Genomic DNA, 14687 nt, shown 5'->3' on the forward strand with positions numbered 1-14687 from the left:
CTCGTTTTCTGCTCACCCAAGGGAACCCGTCACCCCAGCTGTTGGGGACACACTGGTGGCAGAGCTCAAAGCCCAGCTCCTGCACCACCGTGCCCGAGGGCTGGGCACTCACCTGTACGGCCCACAGCGGCGTTTTTCTGTCCACCCAGAAGATGTGTGACCTGCAAGGAAAATTCAAAACAGATCTCAACTGTAGCCTAACCAGCAATGCCTTTACCCCCAGCGAATGCAAATCCGAGGCCATCACTGATGTGGGATCCAGCACAGGACTGGTGCTGGTGTTCCTCACCAGACAGTTTGTTCAAGCAGCCTCTGCACTGAGGATGAGCTATTCCCAAGGGTCACTTCTCAATTGATTTGGTCCTGGGAGGGTCCCTCCAGCAGCCCCATTACCAAGAAGTGGCCACAGGGAGCTGCCACCACCAGCCACGTCCATCACTGCGTCCCCGTGCCCCAGCAGAGCCAGACCCTGGCACAGGACCAACTCTCAACTCACCAGTTTATCTTCGTGGACTGGTTGAACACTGTGTAATTCTGCTTTTCGCATTCCCAGCTGGGAAAAGAGAAAGATAAAGCAGGGAAAAGCAGTCAGCAAGGGGAGGAAGGAAAAGCGGTGCTGATGTGGACTCCCCAGGTCATTGTGTGCCCTTGCTGCTCTGTCTTGATGCTGGGGGACTCCCCTGGACAACACTCCCTGGGTACAAACACACACAGGTCCCGTTAGCCGGGGCTTTCCCCAGGAGCCTGCCTCACCCATGCAGTATTGAACATGGTGTTACTGGAGAATAAGACCTGTCAGGTACTCCAGAGATGCTGTGAAACGCTGGTACCCACCAGGGACGGGGCTCCCTGTGCATGGGGCTGCAGCTGGGAATTACCTAGCGACAATCAGCAAAAGCTGCTGAGCCTTGGCTTCCAGGACACGGCCGTCCAAGCAGCACCAAAGCCAATCTCTCCCCGTCTGGCTCCGAGGATGCATTCCTGCTGGCCAGCCATGACTTTGCCCCACGCTGTTGGGAACACGGATTGTTCCCAGGATCTGCGTCCATGTCACGCTTAATTCTAACAGATTTTAAACCACTTTTGGACAATGCAGATGTACTTGGTAGTCTGCGAGCTTTACAAAGAGAAGATCAAATTACTAATTCTCTTAGCTCCTGAAAAAAAGCACACTGTGTATGAGCTAAACAAAGCAAGGACATATTAAAAATAGGCTTATACTGAAGCCCAGAGCAAAGCTGATGTATGTAATCATCTGTCACCTCGGGGAGCTAAATGGCAAAACATATTTCCTTCCCAAACGCTTAAATGGTGTTTAGCATAAGTGGCTTCAAGGGCGTCAGCATTCAGAAAATACTTGCATGGTGATGCCTGTAACCAAGAGCTGCCGCCCGTGTTCGAAGGCCGCGCTGCACCCCTGGCCATGAGAGCGGGGCAGCGTTTGGAAATGAATGCAACGCTGAATTTTTCCACCACCTTTCCGCCGCGCAGGGCCAGCGGATGCTCACGTGGTGGGTTGAGCAGGGAGCAAAGCCCAGCAGGACTGGCGAGTTTGGCTAAATTCCATGACTCTATGACTCTGTGATTAAACGACCAACTCCAAGAGCTGCCCCTCGCGGCACTCACCAGCCGATGCCCTCCTCGGGGCTGTCCAGCAGCACGCGGACGATGTACAGGAGGCAGGTGAGCAGCTTCAGCGAGAAGTTGAAGAGACGGATCCTCAGGCCTGTGGCAGAGGGGAGCACAGCATGGGGCACTCCCTGCATCCCCTGAACCCCAGCACTCCCTGCATCCCTTGAGCCCCAGTACTCCCTGCACCCCCAGCACCACCTCTTAGGTTCCCCACATGCTTTTAGGGCCCCGTGCACCGCAAGACCCCGCTGAGCCTCAGGGAAGCTGCGGGAGCCCCAGGGCAGGACACAAACGCTGCTCACGCTTTGCCTGGGGCTCTGCATGTCCTACCCAGTGTCAGATATAGGCTAATACAGAAATAAATAACGATGAGTCAGCTCCTTGCTGGCCTCGATAGACGTGAGAGACAAAGGAGGGAGCTGCTGGGCTGTATCCCCCTCATTAGCAGCATCCGCTCAAAAGCATCCCCCAAGCCAGGGTCCTGCTCGCTGCGCCGCAAACAGTTTGCAGGAGGAGGGACGGCGAGCAAAAGCTGCTGTTTTATCCGCTTTCCCTCCCCAGCCAGTTCATCGGGTTATTACTCAAATTACAAGTGAGAAATTCATCATATTTTCATTAAAAACTTCCCCGTGGGAACCCTGTTGTGCTGCGCTCCAGCTTTTTAACAAGACGGCAGGATGCAAGGAGGAAAGGAAAATGTGCATTTATAAATTAGTGAGCAGACTCCCTCCAGACAGCGAAGGACATCTCAGAGAAAGAAAATAAAAACACCATTAGTCAAGCGGAGGCTAATCCGGAAGGCTGTAGCAGGTAGCTCACAGCTACCCTGGATGTCCCCATAGCCACTGACCTCCCTGCGGGCACAGGGACCATTACTGGCTCCATTTGGGGACATTTGGTCCCTGACCCACTCCAGGCAACTCCTGATGGTCACCCTGCTCCGGGCCACTTTGTCCCAGCGGGGTCTCATGCTGTGTTTGTCCTGAGTGAGCAGTGGTGCGGGCAGCATCCCCTCCTCCCTGCACAACCACGTCCTCCCAAACCAAGATGGCCCAAGATCCAAGAAAAAGGCCAGCGGGCAGCAGCAGCACTGGGGACACACAGGGGACAGCCACCAGCAGATGGCAATGGCTTCTCGTCCCGTGAGGACGGAGCCGGCTCTCAGCTCAGCAGCTTTGCTGTCTCCCAGGTCGCCCTCTGAGCACTCACTTGATCTCTGGTTTTTGATGAAGAAGAGCTTCAGCCGCTCCTTGAAGGTGTTTTCATTCACGTAGAACTCGACCTGCACCCTGTGGGGGAAGCACCCAGAGGAGCCCATCAGTGGGGTGGGAGGCCAGACCTGGAGCCCCCCAGGAGCCCCATCCCCACTGGGTGACCCCCCAGAGCAGCCCACAGCCGACCCTGGGCTCAACCCTCAGCTCCCAGCTGCTCCCACTGTCCCAAATCCCGCTACCACCAGCCACGAGCACCAAAACATGGTTCACCAACAATTACCAAGGCAGCAGATATGACCCACTGAGCCAGGTCTGCTTTGGGTTAAGCGTTTCGCTTTAATTCACATGCAACCAGCTGACATCAGACTTGCAAACTTCTCCTTTCCCACACAGGTCACCATGTTCAAAGCCTCTCAGAACAGCAGTGGCCTTGGAGCAGTCGCCCCCGGCGATGTTTTATCTGCTCCGACCCACAGTGGCTGCAGCAGAGCCGGAGCCGGCGAGGGCGATGTCCCCGGTGCGCCCGTGCCCTGGCTCTGCCTGGGTGGGAGCAACGTCCAGCATCGACGCTGTTCAGAAACAAATCTGATCTAAAAGGAGAAAAAAAATCCCTTTGTTGCTAAGAGACCACATTTGGCCATTCCAGAAAAACCCAGAAGCTGCCAACCAACTCTGAATGTCACTTGGCATTTGGAGCCGCTGGTGACTCGTGGCACAAGGACAAGGAGCCGCCTGCCGGGGCACTTCGCATAAACCAGCAGGTGGAACGGAAAACGGCCCGTCCACCACCGTGACCACCACGGGCTCTTCTTCATCCTCAGCTGCTCCAGGCTCCACCACCGCTCCACCGCAGCCTCCTGCCCGTCCCCACAGCATCGCCCGGGCTGGAGGTTCCTCCCCGCGGTGTCCACGGGGTCTGGGATGGAGCACACCCCGATGAGGGGTGCACAGGCAAAACCGGTCCCTGCTCAGCGTCTCTGCCACCGCCTCTCCTGTTGCTTTACAAACATACGCAGCCCTTTGCAAACTCACACCAGGCAGGGTTATAAATCACACTCCTGCCCGCTAAGCGCAGGCTAAAAGGGATTGTTTTCTGGTCTGACTGATCAAGACAAACTCTGTTCATCACCATTACAGCTGTTAATGGAGTTAAATGCAATGAATTAGCTACTACTTCTACTTCACTGTATTCAACACGTCTCTTAAGTAAGTGCTACTATTATTACTGTCTTTTTAACTGTTTGGAAGAGGTCATCATGATTTCATTAATCAGACATATTACCAAGCCAAGGCACAGAACAAGGTGAGCAAATTCACAGTGAGAGTCATTAAACCAACTGCCCCATTCTATTTAGCCTGTGCAAACCCTGCGCACACGTGACGCCGGCTCCAGCCCGGCGTGCCGCCTGGCACACACCCCAACCCGTGATTTATTGGAAAGCAGCTGCTACTCGCTCTGACAACAGAGGGATAAACAAACATTTACTGAGCGTTAATGCTGGGATGACCAGGCAGCAAACTGGGAAAGGGTTTTATGAGACCCCCAGTGCTGTGGAGTCACTTGTCCTGGTACCCACAGCAGTCACCAGATCTGTTAAGACATTTAGCATTCCTGCTGGTCACAGTACCGAGGGGAAGGATGTCGGTATGACCAGCGGCGCCCAACAAAGCCAGCAGCGATGCGAGCGCGTTGCTCCTCACCAGGATAATTCATTGCATCAGGTGAGGAAAGCTCCAAAACGCAAATGCGCCAGCAGTGGCAGCAATGGCGTTTCACCAAGAACAGAAGCTCACCCCAAATGTCCCCAGCTGGCGGCAGGGACAGGAGCTGAGCCCGCATCTCCCTGGGGATGCTGGGAGGGCTGTGCACTGCACCCAGTGCATGTTTACCAGCCACACTCGCCGGCAAGAGAAAGGACCAGGGAGGGGGTGGGTGACCAGAGACCCTGCCATGGGGACCTGGAGCAAGCACTGGGAGCATGACCGCACGGGGAACGAGCAGGAGAATTAACGAGCGCTGGCTGAGGAGCGAGCAGCCATAAATGCAGAGCTTCGTAAGCACAGCTTTCACATGTTAAAATTAATTGTTTCCAAAGCCAGACTTAGCAAATAATTTATCTGTGTCAGGGCATAAATCAGACAGTCACAACTGCTCACGACATTGCACACACAAGCTAATTGCTCCTTCTCATTATAAATGCCCAGGAAATGCTGGGAACCGGCCATCAGCTCTGTCGTGAGTGCCGGGCACCCCATTCATCAGAGTCCCTGAGGATTAAGTGCACTGAGGAGAGGGAGACTTCAGGGAGCACAATTCCTCTCCCAGACATTCGCCTCCATACCAAAGAAACAAACAGCGATATAAATCTCTGTCGTCAGACAGATGGTTCGCTGATCTATAGCGTTGCAGCCCACCTCAAGACTATGAATATAAATGCTGACAGAAAAAAGAATTGAATGATTAGAAGATATCTAACTTTTTATGACAAAGTAGCCCCTGTGTTCATCCGTCATAACAGATGCAGATAGAAGAAACACTTGGGAATCAACTGAAGCGGATCCTGGGGGTGGGGGTAAGGGGGTGTTTGTCACTGCGAAGAGATGAAGAAATACAAACACGGAGGAAGAACATGCTCCTGTGGGTGACCATTCCACTTCTGTCCGGAGGAGGAGGGAGAACAGAGCAAGGGTTCGGTGTGACAGGGACCAGGACACAGCCTGCTCTGCAGACACCAGAGCACCCCAGCACCGACCCATGGTGATGGCTTTAACCAGGCAGCAGCAACCATCAGAAAATATCAAAGCTCCTACTCCATTTCCAGCTGAGAGAAGGAGATGATATCATCTAAAACATACTCTTTAATTTTGTTGTCAAGAAGTTAACTTCAAATAAACATGAAGCCAAACTCTGACTGCATTAACCGCCCCAAAACACACACCCTGACAGGATCTGCCTTCACAGCAGTGCAGCCAAGCTGCTCCATTCAAACCACCCCCTCTCTCCTGCAACAGTCCTGCATCCCTCCTGCCATCCGAGCATCCCTCTTGTCATGGTCCTGCATCCCTCCTGCCAGGCAGCGTGGTGCCGGCCCAGCGCAGGCAGCACAGAGGGTGCAGGCAGGGGCAGGCTCTGCGGGCAGGGAGCAGGCAGGGAGCAGGCAGGGAGCAGGGAGCAGGCAGCACGCCGCTCCCCCCAGCTGAACCTCCCGGGGCCGCAGAGATAATCATCACAGAACAAGTTTAGTTACAAGCCCTCTGCTTGCAAGTGTAATTACCGCTATTATGCACTTCATAATGCCTGAGCAATTTCCTTTTCTTTGCTCGGTTATTTATTGTTCTTTATTAATCTAAGATTAGAGGCAGTTTGTTCTAAGACGATGAACTCCTGAAAAAGACACAATAGTTCGTTCGGAAAAGTGCAGGATGCAAGACCAGGATGAGCACAGCTTGGTTCACGAGCATTAAAATAGACTCTGAGGAGCACGCTCCATGCTTGTACCCTCCCCAGAGGGCTGGGGATAAACACTCTCCCTTACCGACAAGAAACACGAAAAATAACAAGCCATGCACAGCCCCATGCCAGGGCAAACCCACAGGGGCAGCGCAGGCAGGGACAGGGGGACAGAGACGTACCCTAAAGCTCTGCGTCCCCAGGAGACTGACATGGGCAGTCGGGTGCAGGTAGGTCCCCTCTGGTCCCCACAGCATGTGACAGCGCCTGGGCACGGCCTGAAAACTGAGACGGCTCCAAAATCCACCGGCCGGCCAAGGGAATGAGCTGCCACTTCCAGCCCAAAGCCTCCCGCCACCCCGCTGCTTTCCAAAGGGCTTAAGCGCCCAGGATGCTTTTGCTCTATTTCATAACAGAGACTTCTCTAATAGAGACTTCTCACCGTGAGAAGTGTATCTTCAAAGCTCAGCAGAGGCCAAAGTCCTCCCCAAATAAACCACTGAACAGCCAGCTCCAGGCTCCGATACCAGCTGATGGCAACTGCACAAACTGCCCAGGCACAGCTCCAGCTGCTGCCAGCCCTCCGATTGCCATTGCGAATGCTCTTTCCCTTTTTCCACCGTTCTTTTCATGGTAACAGGTACAGAAGCTATGTCGAGATGAATGACACCAAGTGAGCTTTGTGTCCTGACCCCCACTGGTGTGATACGTTTGTCACCCGCCATCTATCCCTGGTGAGCAGGACACAGGGAGCAGCTACAGCCCTTCCCACCAGAGCTCCCGGCTGGCAGAGCTGCTCCCAGCCCTGGGTTTGGAGATGGAAAGGGGAATAGCTGCACGGCTGTGTGTGTAGAGGAAAGCTGGGTGTCTGCCAAAGCAAGAAACAGGGAACAGGCTGCCCCCACGCTCAATAAGCGGTAATTGAACAATTACTCAAAGCAGGAGGGTTGCGGGTTTCACCCAGGCTGTACCAGCTCAGCGCTGGCGAGCGTGCAAAGAAAACAGCTTCAAAACCACACAGGGATTCACAGCTTGTGGGGACATGTCCTGCTGTCCCCTCATCCCTGCTGTCCCCTGCATCCCCCCATGCACTGGGTGGCCGTGCAGGGTCCGCACACCAGTTTGCTGGGCTGCTGGGGCTGTGGGCAGAGCGCCCGCCGAGGCACATCGCAAACAACCGTGAGCAAAATTGAGTTCCACGCCGACACGCTGTGCTGGGCACCAGGATGCTGTGGCACACACTGCGCCAGGACCAGCTCAAAGACTTCCTCAAGATTTCATGCATTTACATTTGTAATAAAAGGAAAAATAAACCAAAACACCTCCTGTTTTGTTACGGAGTGTGATTTTTGCCCAAGGAAAAGGAGCGATATTGCCAACCTCTCTGCAGCATATTAAACACAGCTGGATGCAGGTAACATCATCCTGGCTCCAGCAGTAACACTCCAATTTTATTTTGGGGGGATGAAAAGCGAGCTCCAAGCAACCACTTCTGGAAAAACTGCCCAAGATTGATGTTGGCGTCAGAGGCCAGTCCTGTTGGGTTTGGGTTGGTTTGTTTGGTTTTTATTAGGGAGGACACTGCAATGGAAATGGGATTTTTATCAATTCCTCATTCCCTGAAGGCAGCTATAGTCCTTCTCCGACTGTATTCAGCAGTTGTGGAGCCCATTCTCAGGCTCCAAGGCAAGCACTGTGGGCAGCGGGGATGCAGCCAGGGGTGGCAGAGCTCTCCATGCAAGTGCCCTCAGTACCACAGAGCAAGGGGCAGCGGCTCCCAAAAACAAAACACAGAAAGAGAAGCAGCACCAGAATAACATGGTGTGCTTTCTTTCAATTATTTGTTTCGCAATATTGGAGATTGACACTCATGAGTCTGCTCTTATAATTGCTTTTGCTGATGAATCTGGATTGTTTAATTAGAGTCTGCGCATGGAGCTCATCACTAATGGGTAATCACCAATTTGCTGCCAAGGATGTCACTTCTTCCCCAAGAAACGTGTCTATCTCTGAGCGCAGACAGTCCTCCCCATGGTGGGAACCATCGCTCTCAGATGGGTTTGCTGGTCCCGTATGCAACCCCTTGGTGCCAAGAGCAGGAAAGGACCAACCTCATGCTTATCAGCTCCCTTAAAAGCAGAACAATCTATCGCTAATTTAAAGGCGAGGCTGAGCACTGTTCGTGCAGCAAGGACTGCCCAAATCCTTGGCTCACGAGACACCACACACACACGCACTGCACAAGCACCCCAAATTCCAAGGGGGGTTTTTGCTTTCTAGAGAACGCAGTTGGCTTTTCCCCAACGGAAGTGACAGTCCCTTGGGGCCGGCGATGCCACGGCCGCCCCCGTCCCCTCCCCATCGGGAAACGCGTGCGGTGACTTACTGCGAGAAGGAGGAATCCACGCTGAAGTCCTCGGCATGGGGCCTGCGGAGCGAGAGCATCACAGGCGGTGAGGGGAACACGGAGCTGCCGGGCAGGGCCACGGCCACAGCCAGAGCCGTGACACGGGGACGCCAGCGCCGGAGGGACAAACGGCCGCCCAAGCGCTCACCGAGGGTTGCACCACGCCTGGGATGTGTCCCCACTGTGGGGACGCTGGGGACTCGGTGATGCTCTGTTGGTTTTGCCCGGGTACGGCTCCTTTAAGGACTCAGCTCCACGGATAAAACCAATTTTTTGGCCTTTTTTTTAATGTCTCACAAACTGCATCCCTGCTCTCAAATCAGTGTCCCACTTTCTGCGGAGAAATTGAATTTTGAAAGGTGCTGGTTGGGGTGTTTTTAGGAACCTGACATTTTTTCTCCTACAGACACCTTCATGGAGCTGATTTTACACGCAGGTGATGAGCAGAGAATGGAAAGCAAAACAAAAAGAACAGAACAGAAGGGAATGATGGGGGTAACGTGGGGGGTCATGGCAGGGGAGGCAGAACAACACAGAGATCCGGGAGCAGGTGGGGGCACAGCGACCGGCCCTGCCAGCAGCACCCGCAGTGCCCGTGTTCGTGTACTGTACATCCCACAGACAGACAGCGGCGCAGCACTGTGAAACAAAGCAATCACAGCTGCAAAGGAGAAGAATTCCCTTTGCAAAAACAACACTCTTTCCAAGACACATCCACCCCCACGATGGCCACGGGTCCCCGTCACCGCGGACGTGAGCTGAGACAGGTCCTGGAGCACCAGAGCCCTTCCCTACCCTCCTGCCTTTCCTTATTTAACATGAGTCTGGGCAATCAAGAATTATAACCTAATCAAAGGGGACACTTGCAGAACATAAAGGCTTTTATTTTATTTTGCTTTGTGCTTTATGAGTCCACAGCACTCTGGTGTAGTTCAAACTAAATAAAAGCAATACATTCTCATTCCAATTAGAAGGTGATTCTGAAGGAAAGCTAATTCTTCCCCCAGCCACAAGCCACCCTGTGACATGATTTAGTTTCCTACACCCAGCCTGGCCCTGTTTGGGTTTGCAAGGAGTTTTTTATACCTCTCAGAGACGTTTAAGGGAAAGAAACAGCAAATGATTTTATTTTCTCCTAATATACTGCCAGCTGGCAACTGGGAACACTGCACGAACTGGGGCTTATTGCAGCTGCAGCTCCCCAAGGTAGAACGATGGTCCTGAAAACCAAACAGCCACGGCACATTTAATCACACACCGTGGGTCCCAGGGCACCAGGATGTGACTCCCAGGGCACCTTATCCAGCCAGGCAAGGGATGGACTCAGGAGGTAAATAAACACCTTGCTCACAAAAGGGCACCACAAACAGAGGGGACTGCGAAGCGATGGACAGACCGTGCACCTCCCCAGCTGCGGCTTCGGCCGCTCTCTGCTGTGGTTAAAGCACATGTGATAAAATAGGAACAAAAAGGTGCTCTCGGCTTCCAAATGAATGAACTGCTTGAAACCTCTCCATCCCACCAGGCACCCGAATTCTCATAAGGAGTCTAAATGCTGAGGAAATACGGAAGATTTTATAAGAAAAAATGAAAGTCACTCAAATTCTCAGCTGAAAAACGGCTGTTTTCCAGATCCCAAAGACTTTCAAATTGGAGAGTTTGGCTCACAATGGAAAGGCCACATTTTCTGCAGGGAGAAAGAAGGACGGACAGACCCAAGGGATGCCCAGCACTGCCCCATGGCCAAGACGGTTCTGCTCCCCCCAAATCTCTGCCGGGCACCAGCCGCAGCCCCGGTTCGGTGCCCAGCTGGGTGAGCAGCCCCGGGGGCGCAGAGCATCCTCTCTCTGCTGCCTGCACTAACTCCACCCCAGCCTGGGTGGGCTCTGCACCGTCACATACATGACAATTAACTCAGGTTAACTGCCGGAGGGGATCAGCAGAACAGCACGAACTCTTCCGTGCACAGCCTCACCAGAAAGGAAGGAAGGAAGGACTAGATTTAGGATTTGCAGAATTCGAGCCATTTAACTAAGTCAGAAATGTTACACTGGCTTTTAATGTGTTTTAGATAATCTACCTTAAATTAACTTTTGTTTAGTCTCATCCAGATCTGCCTCCCTGAGTATCCCTGTGCAGACAAACCTCAACTCATCTCATTCCTACCATGGAAATAACTATGACACCAGCAGCAAGCCCAACCTTTCATCCCCTCCGGAGCCCAGGGTCCGGGACAGGGAACCCGAGTCCCCTTGTCCTGGCACTACCAAGCACCAAACCACAATGCCAACCACCAAACCACAATCCCAACCCCCCACTGGTGTCAGCAGCATCTCCCAGAGAGAGGGATGGGGCAGGGAAGGACAAGAGAATGAAGAGGAGCAGAGGGGGAAGAAACTTCACAGCTACGGAGACAGGTCTGTCACCGCATGTCAAGTCGCAGCCCCGTACAAGATGAAGGGTTCTATTAGAAGGTGAAGAGACAATGGTGTATGTATTATTAGAACAAAAGCCACTAATAAACCTTGCTTATGTACAAGAGAGAGCAATCACCTGCCCACCTACGCTGCACAGCAGCTCCTCGGCGGAGCAGCCACCTTGTCACCTCATCCTGGTCCTCGGCCCTGGCTCCAGCACGTCCCAGCAGAGCCCAGCAGCACCCCCAGCCCCGCTCCCCCAAGGATTCAGGCTGCAGATCCAGTCTCCTTCACTCCGGATGGGAGAAGGCAGCCGACCCGAGCCCCCGCTCTGCTCTGCCAGGGTGCTTTGGGATCTGGGTGCGTTTAGCTCATCCTTATCACGCAGATAATCTGAGGCTAAATGCTTTCCCCATGCTTAAAGTGCTCGAAGGTGCTGGGGTGGAGGAGAGAGCAGCAAGGCACGGCGGCAGCTCAGCCGAGCTCACGCAGGTCTGCCCCCTCCCAGCAAAGCCCCCGCCAGCTCCGCGCCTTCCCCGCTGCCTGCTGATTTTTTCCGGGAGGTATTTTGGTAAACGAAGGGTATTAAAAATTCACTTCTGGTCCTGCAGTTCCTATTACTTCCAAGTAAAAAAAAACAACAACAACAACAAAACCTGCCTTGACTAAAAGCCCCTGGAAGTTACAAAGACACAAGTAATGACCTGCCAACACTGCACTCAGCTGCAGGCTGCGTAACAACCACTTGCAAGGCTTGGAGGTGTTTCAAGAGCCAGAGCGGAGAGCCATCAGCCTCTTAGCCCCCGGTCTCAAAATGCCTCCAAGACAGGGGCAAGGTAGGGGGGCCAATATGAACGAAGCAAGGCTTCCCAAAGCAGTGTGCATCCTCTAAGACAAAAGATGCACCACGGTTCCCACCATACTGACAGTGAGAAACTCATCCCCAAAAATAGCCTGATGTGAGAAGGACAGATGGGAAGAGATGAAAAAAGAAAGCACAGATGGGGAGAAGAAACGAGCAAGAAGAAGGGGAAGGGGAGAGGAAGATGCGCGTGTCTTGCTCGCAAACTCGAGCCCACCCCCCCAGCTGCAGGACAGAGTGGGGACAACCCAGGGACAACCCCTGGTCTGAAGGAAGCTCAGCAAACTGTGCAGCCAAAGTTTAGAGACAACCAAGGCATGGTGCCAAAAGAGCCGCATTTCCCGCTGCAGCCGGAGGAGCCGATCTCAGCCCGGTGCCCGGCAGCTCCCGGCACTGCCTGCAGTCACCTCCCAGCAAGTTCGGGCTCTCCCAGAGGGGCGAGCTCTGCCAAGCCTGGCCCAGTGCTGGGCAAAACAGCCCTGCGGATGCTGAGGCTGCTCTAGCACATGTCTCACCGTTTCTCCTAATGAGCTCAATGGGTCCCCGCAGTCCCGGCAAGCAGCTGAGCCTTGCGGAGGAAGGATGAGCTGGGGTGGGTTGTGAGACTCCACACAGCCCCAACAGCCAGGCTGGCAGCTGGTACCCGCATGGAGGGGACGGCTGTGCCGGGCATCCTGCTCCCAGTGCCAGCAGGAAACCTCTACTGGAGGAGGAACACGCTAATCCCTACACCCCAGTAGGATTGAGGGGCCTGAAATAACCAGAGCAAAAGCCCAAGTGTGAGTTTCAAGTGTAGGCATCCCTAGGTGAGGCGCCTCATCCGCGTCTCAGCACCTATATAGGGCACGGAGATTTTCAGCAGCGCTGGTGTCTCACCAGCAGCTGTGGGAGGATGCTCAGCACTCCCAAAACCCAGCCAGCTCCCTGTAGGCGCCTGCTGCAGCGCTGCCAGCTCGGGGGTTCACATCACCCCATGCCCAGGGACAAAGGGCTCTGTTCGGTGCGACGGATGCCAGCTGTCAGCTCGCTGTGCCGCAGCCGGGATCCGGGATCCTTTCCTGTTCATGGGGATCGAGCAGCCTGCTTGCATATTGTCCTTGTAACAGAGTTCAGCACTGAGCATCCTGCCCGTTTTTGCAGTGGTCCCGCACCGAAAACACGCTCAGCACCAGCCAGCAATGCCCGTGGCTCCGTGGAACAGAAATGCCCAGGTTAAATGGCACGGAGCAGTGTCACCCCCAACACTTTCTCACCAAGTAGCCACCTTGTTGACTGTAACACGACTGAAGCAAAGTCCCATTTATTTCTGCCAAAAATATCTCAAACCGAGAGACGAGGAGGGGCTGCGGGAGGTGGGACCGTGCAGCAGGAAGGAGAGAAGTGGGGGAAGGAGCTAACTGCTGCCCTTGGCTACGCGAGGGGTGAGGTGCAGCAGCCTCCTCTGCGATGCAGCCACTAAAAGGACAGGAGGGAACAGGCACAAGATGCGGTAATGGAAAAATTATTCATCCTGAGAGTGATCAAGCCCTGAATCAGGCACCCACAGAGGCTGGGAAATCTCCAGCCTAAGAGATGTTCAAAAATCAGCAGGACTGGTCCTAAGCCAACATTAAAGAAGGGGTTGTACCACAGCCCTCCAGAGGTCCCCTCCAACCTCAGCTCTTCTGCAATGCTCTTATAATTTTCTACCCCAAACTTCAGCAGCTCAGGTCCCGGCTATGGGCAGCTCAGCAAAGGTGACTCCAAGAGGTGAGGATGGAAACACGGGGCAGGGAGGGGACACGCAGCATGTCCAAGTATGAAATCTTACCTGGCTGTGGAGTGGTTTCTTTTCAGATGAACTCAAATCCTTCCCTCCTGTTTTGACCAAGAACCCCTAAAACCCTTGAGACAGTGCAATGACTAAGAGACAGAGTAAGAGGTAAATAAAGCAAGTGAGAATAAACTTCAGTGGCTTCAGTTGCCTAGAGAATTCATTTGCATCCCTGAGAACACCCTGTAACACAGCATCTTCTTCCATCATCACCTGGTAATTTCACTCCCAGCTCCCAGTGACAATTGTTGCCGCTAACTTGATAATGCTGCTTGTGTCTGGCTTTGGAGGAGACGGAACATCTCGAATGCGCTATTCATCGCTGCCGAAGCAATCTTCCAGCCTTTGTTGCTTGCACACGCAGTGAAAGAGAAGTGCACAAATCTCAATCTTAATTGCCAACTCAGTTGTCAAGCAGCAGCGCGGTGGGGAATTCAGACACTGCAAGGGGCAGCTGGCAGGCTCCGTGATGCTGGAGGAGCAGAAAAGTGTTGCCCCCAACTTCTCCATCTCTCAGCAGCGGTGCCTGAGGCACCATCACTTCCTTACAAGAATGCAGCAAAACACTTGAAATTCCAGTGAAACCCAGGGAACTGGGTTCTTTTATAAAGCCCCAAGGCACCCTGGTGTGCTCTGCACACTTGGCTTTCTGGCAAGGGTCCACTAAACCACTGTAGCGATGCGATTTCTGGAATTGCTGCCCCCCTGCTCGCCCCAGATCCAATGGTGCCTTGCAGCACCCCTCCTTCGTGCCATGAGATCCCAAGAGATCCAAGAGGATCAGCCCTGCAGATGGAGGTTTGGTCCTGGGCAGGAACCCACCAAACCTGAGCCAAGGAGAGGAGAAGCCCCTCTCGGGTGTTTGACCACCGCTGATTAGCAGCGGTTGGG

General features: G+C 53.7%; 1 protein-coding gene across 2 annotated transcripts in view; it reads right to left on the reverse strand.

Annotated features, from left to right (window-relative positions):
• Positions 1–14687, reverse strand: part of KCNT1 (potassium sodium-activated channel subfamily T member 1) — a 71666-nt gene that overhangs the window by 20091 nt on the left and 36888 nt on the right. The window contains exons 2-6 of one of the 2 annotated variants that reach the window (XM_065853873.2): positions 8684–8725; positions 2842–2921; positions 1627–1726; positions 497–553; positions 113–161 (exon numbers count right to left, since the gene is read on the reverse strand). In XM_065853873.2, coding sequence (XP_065709945.1) covers positions 113–161; positions 497–553; positions 1627–1726; positions 2842–2921; positions 8684–8725 — 328 coding nt within the window. The remainder of the gene's footprint in view (positions 1–112; positions 162–496; positions 554–1626; positions 1727–2841; positions 2922–8683; positions 8726–14687) is intronic. The other variant, XM_065853872.2, reaches the window with a different exon arrangement.

This window comes from Patagioenas fasciata, chromosome 20 (genome assembly GCF_037038585.1).
Source record: "Patagioenas fasciata isolate bPatFas1 chromosome 20, bPatFas1.hap1, whole genome shotgun sequence".
NCBI classification, from domain to species: domain Eukaryota; kingdom Metazoa; phylum Chordata; class Aves; order Columbiformes; family Columbidae; genus Patagioenas; species Patagioenas fasciata.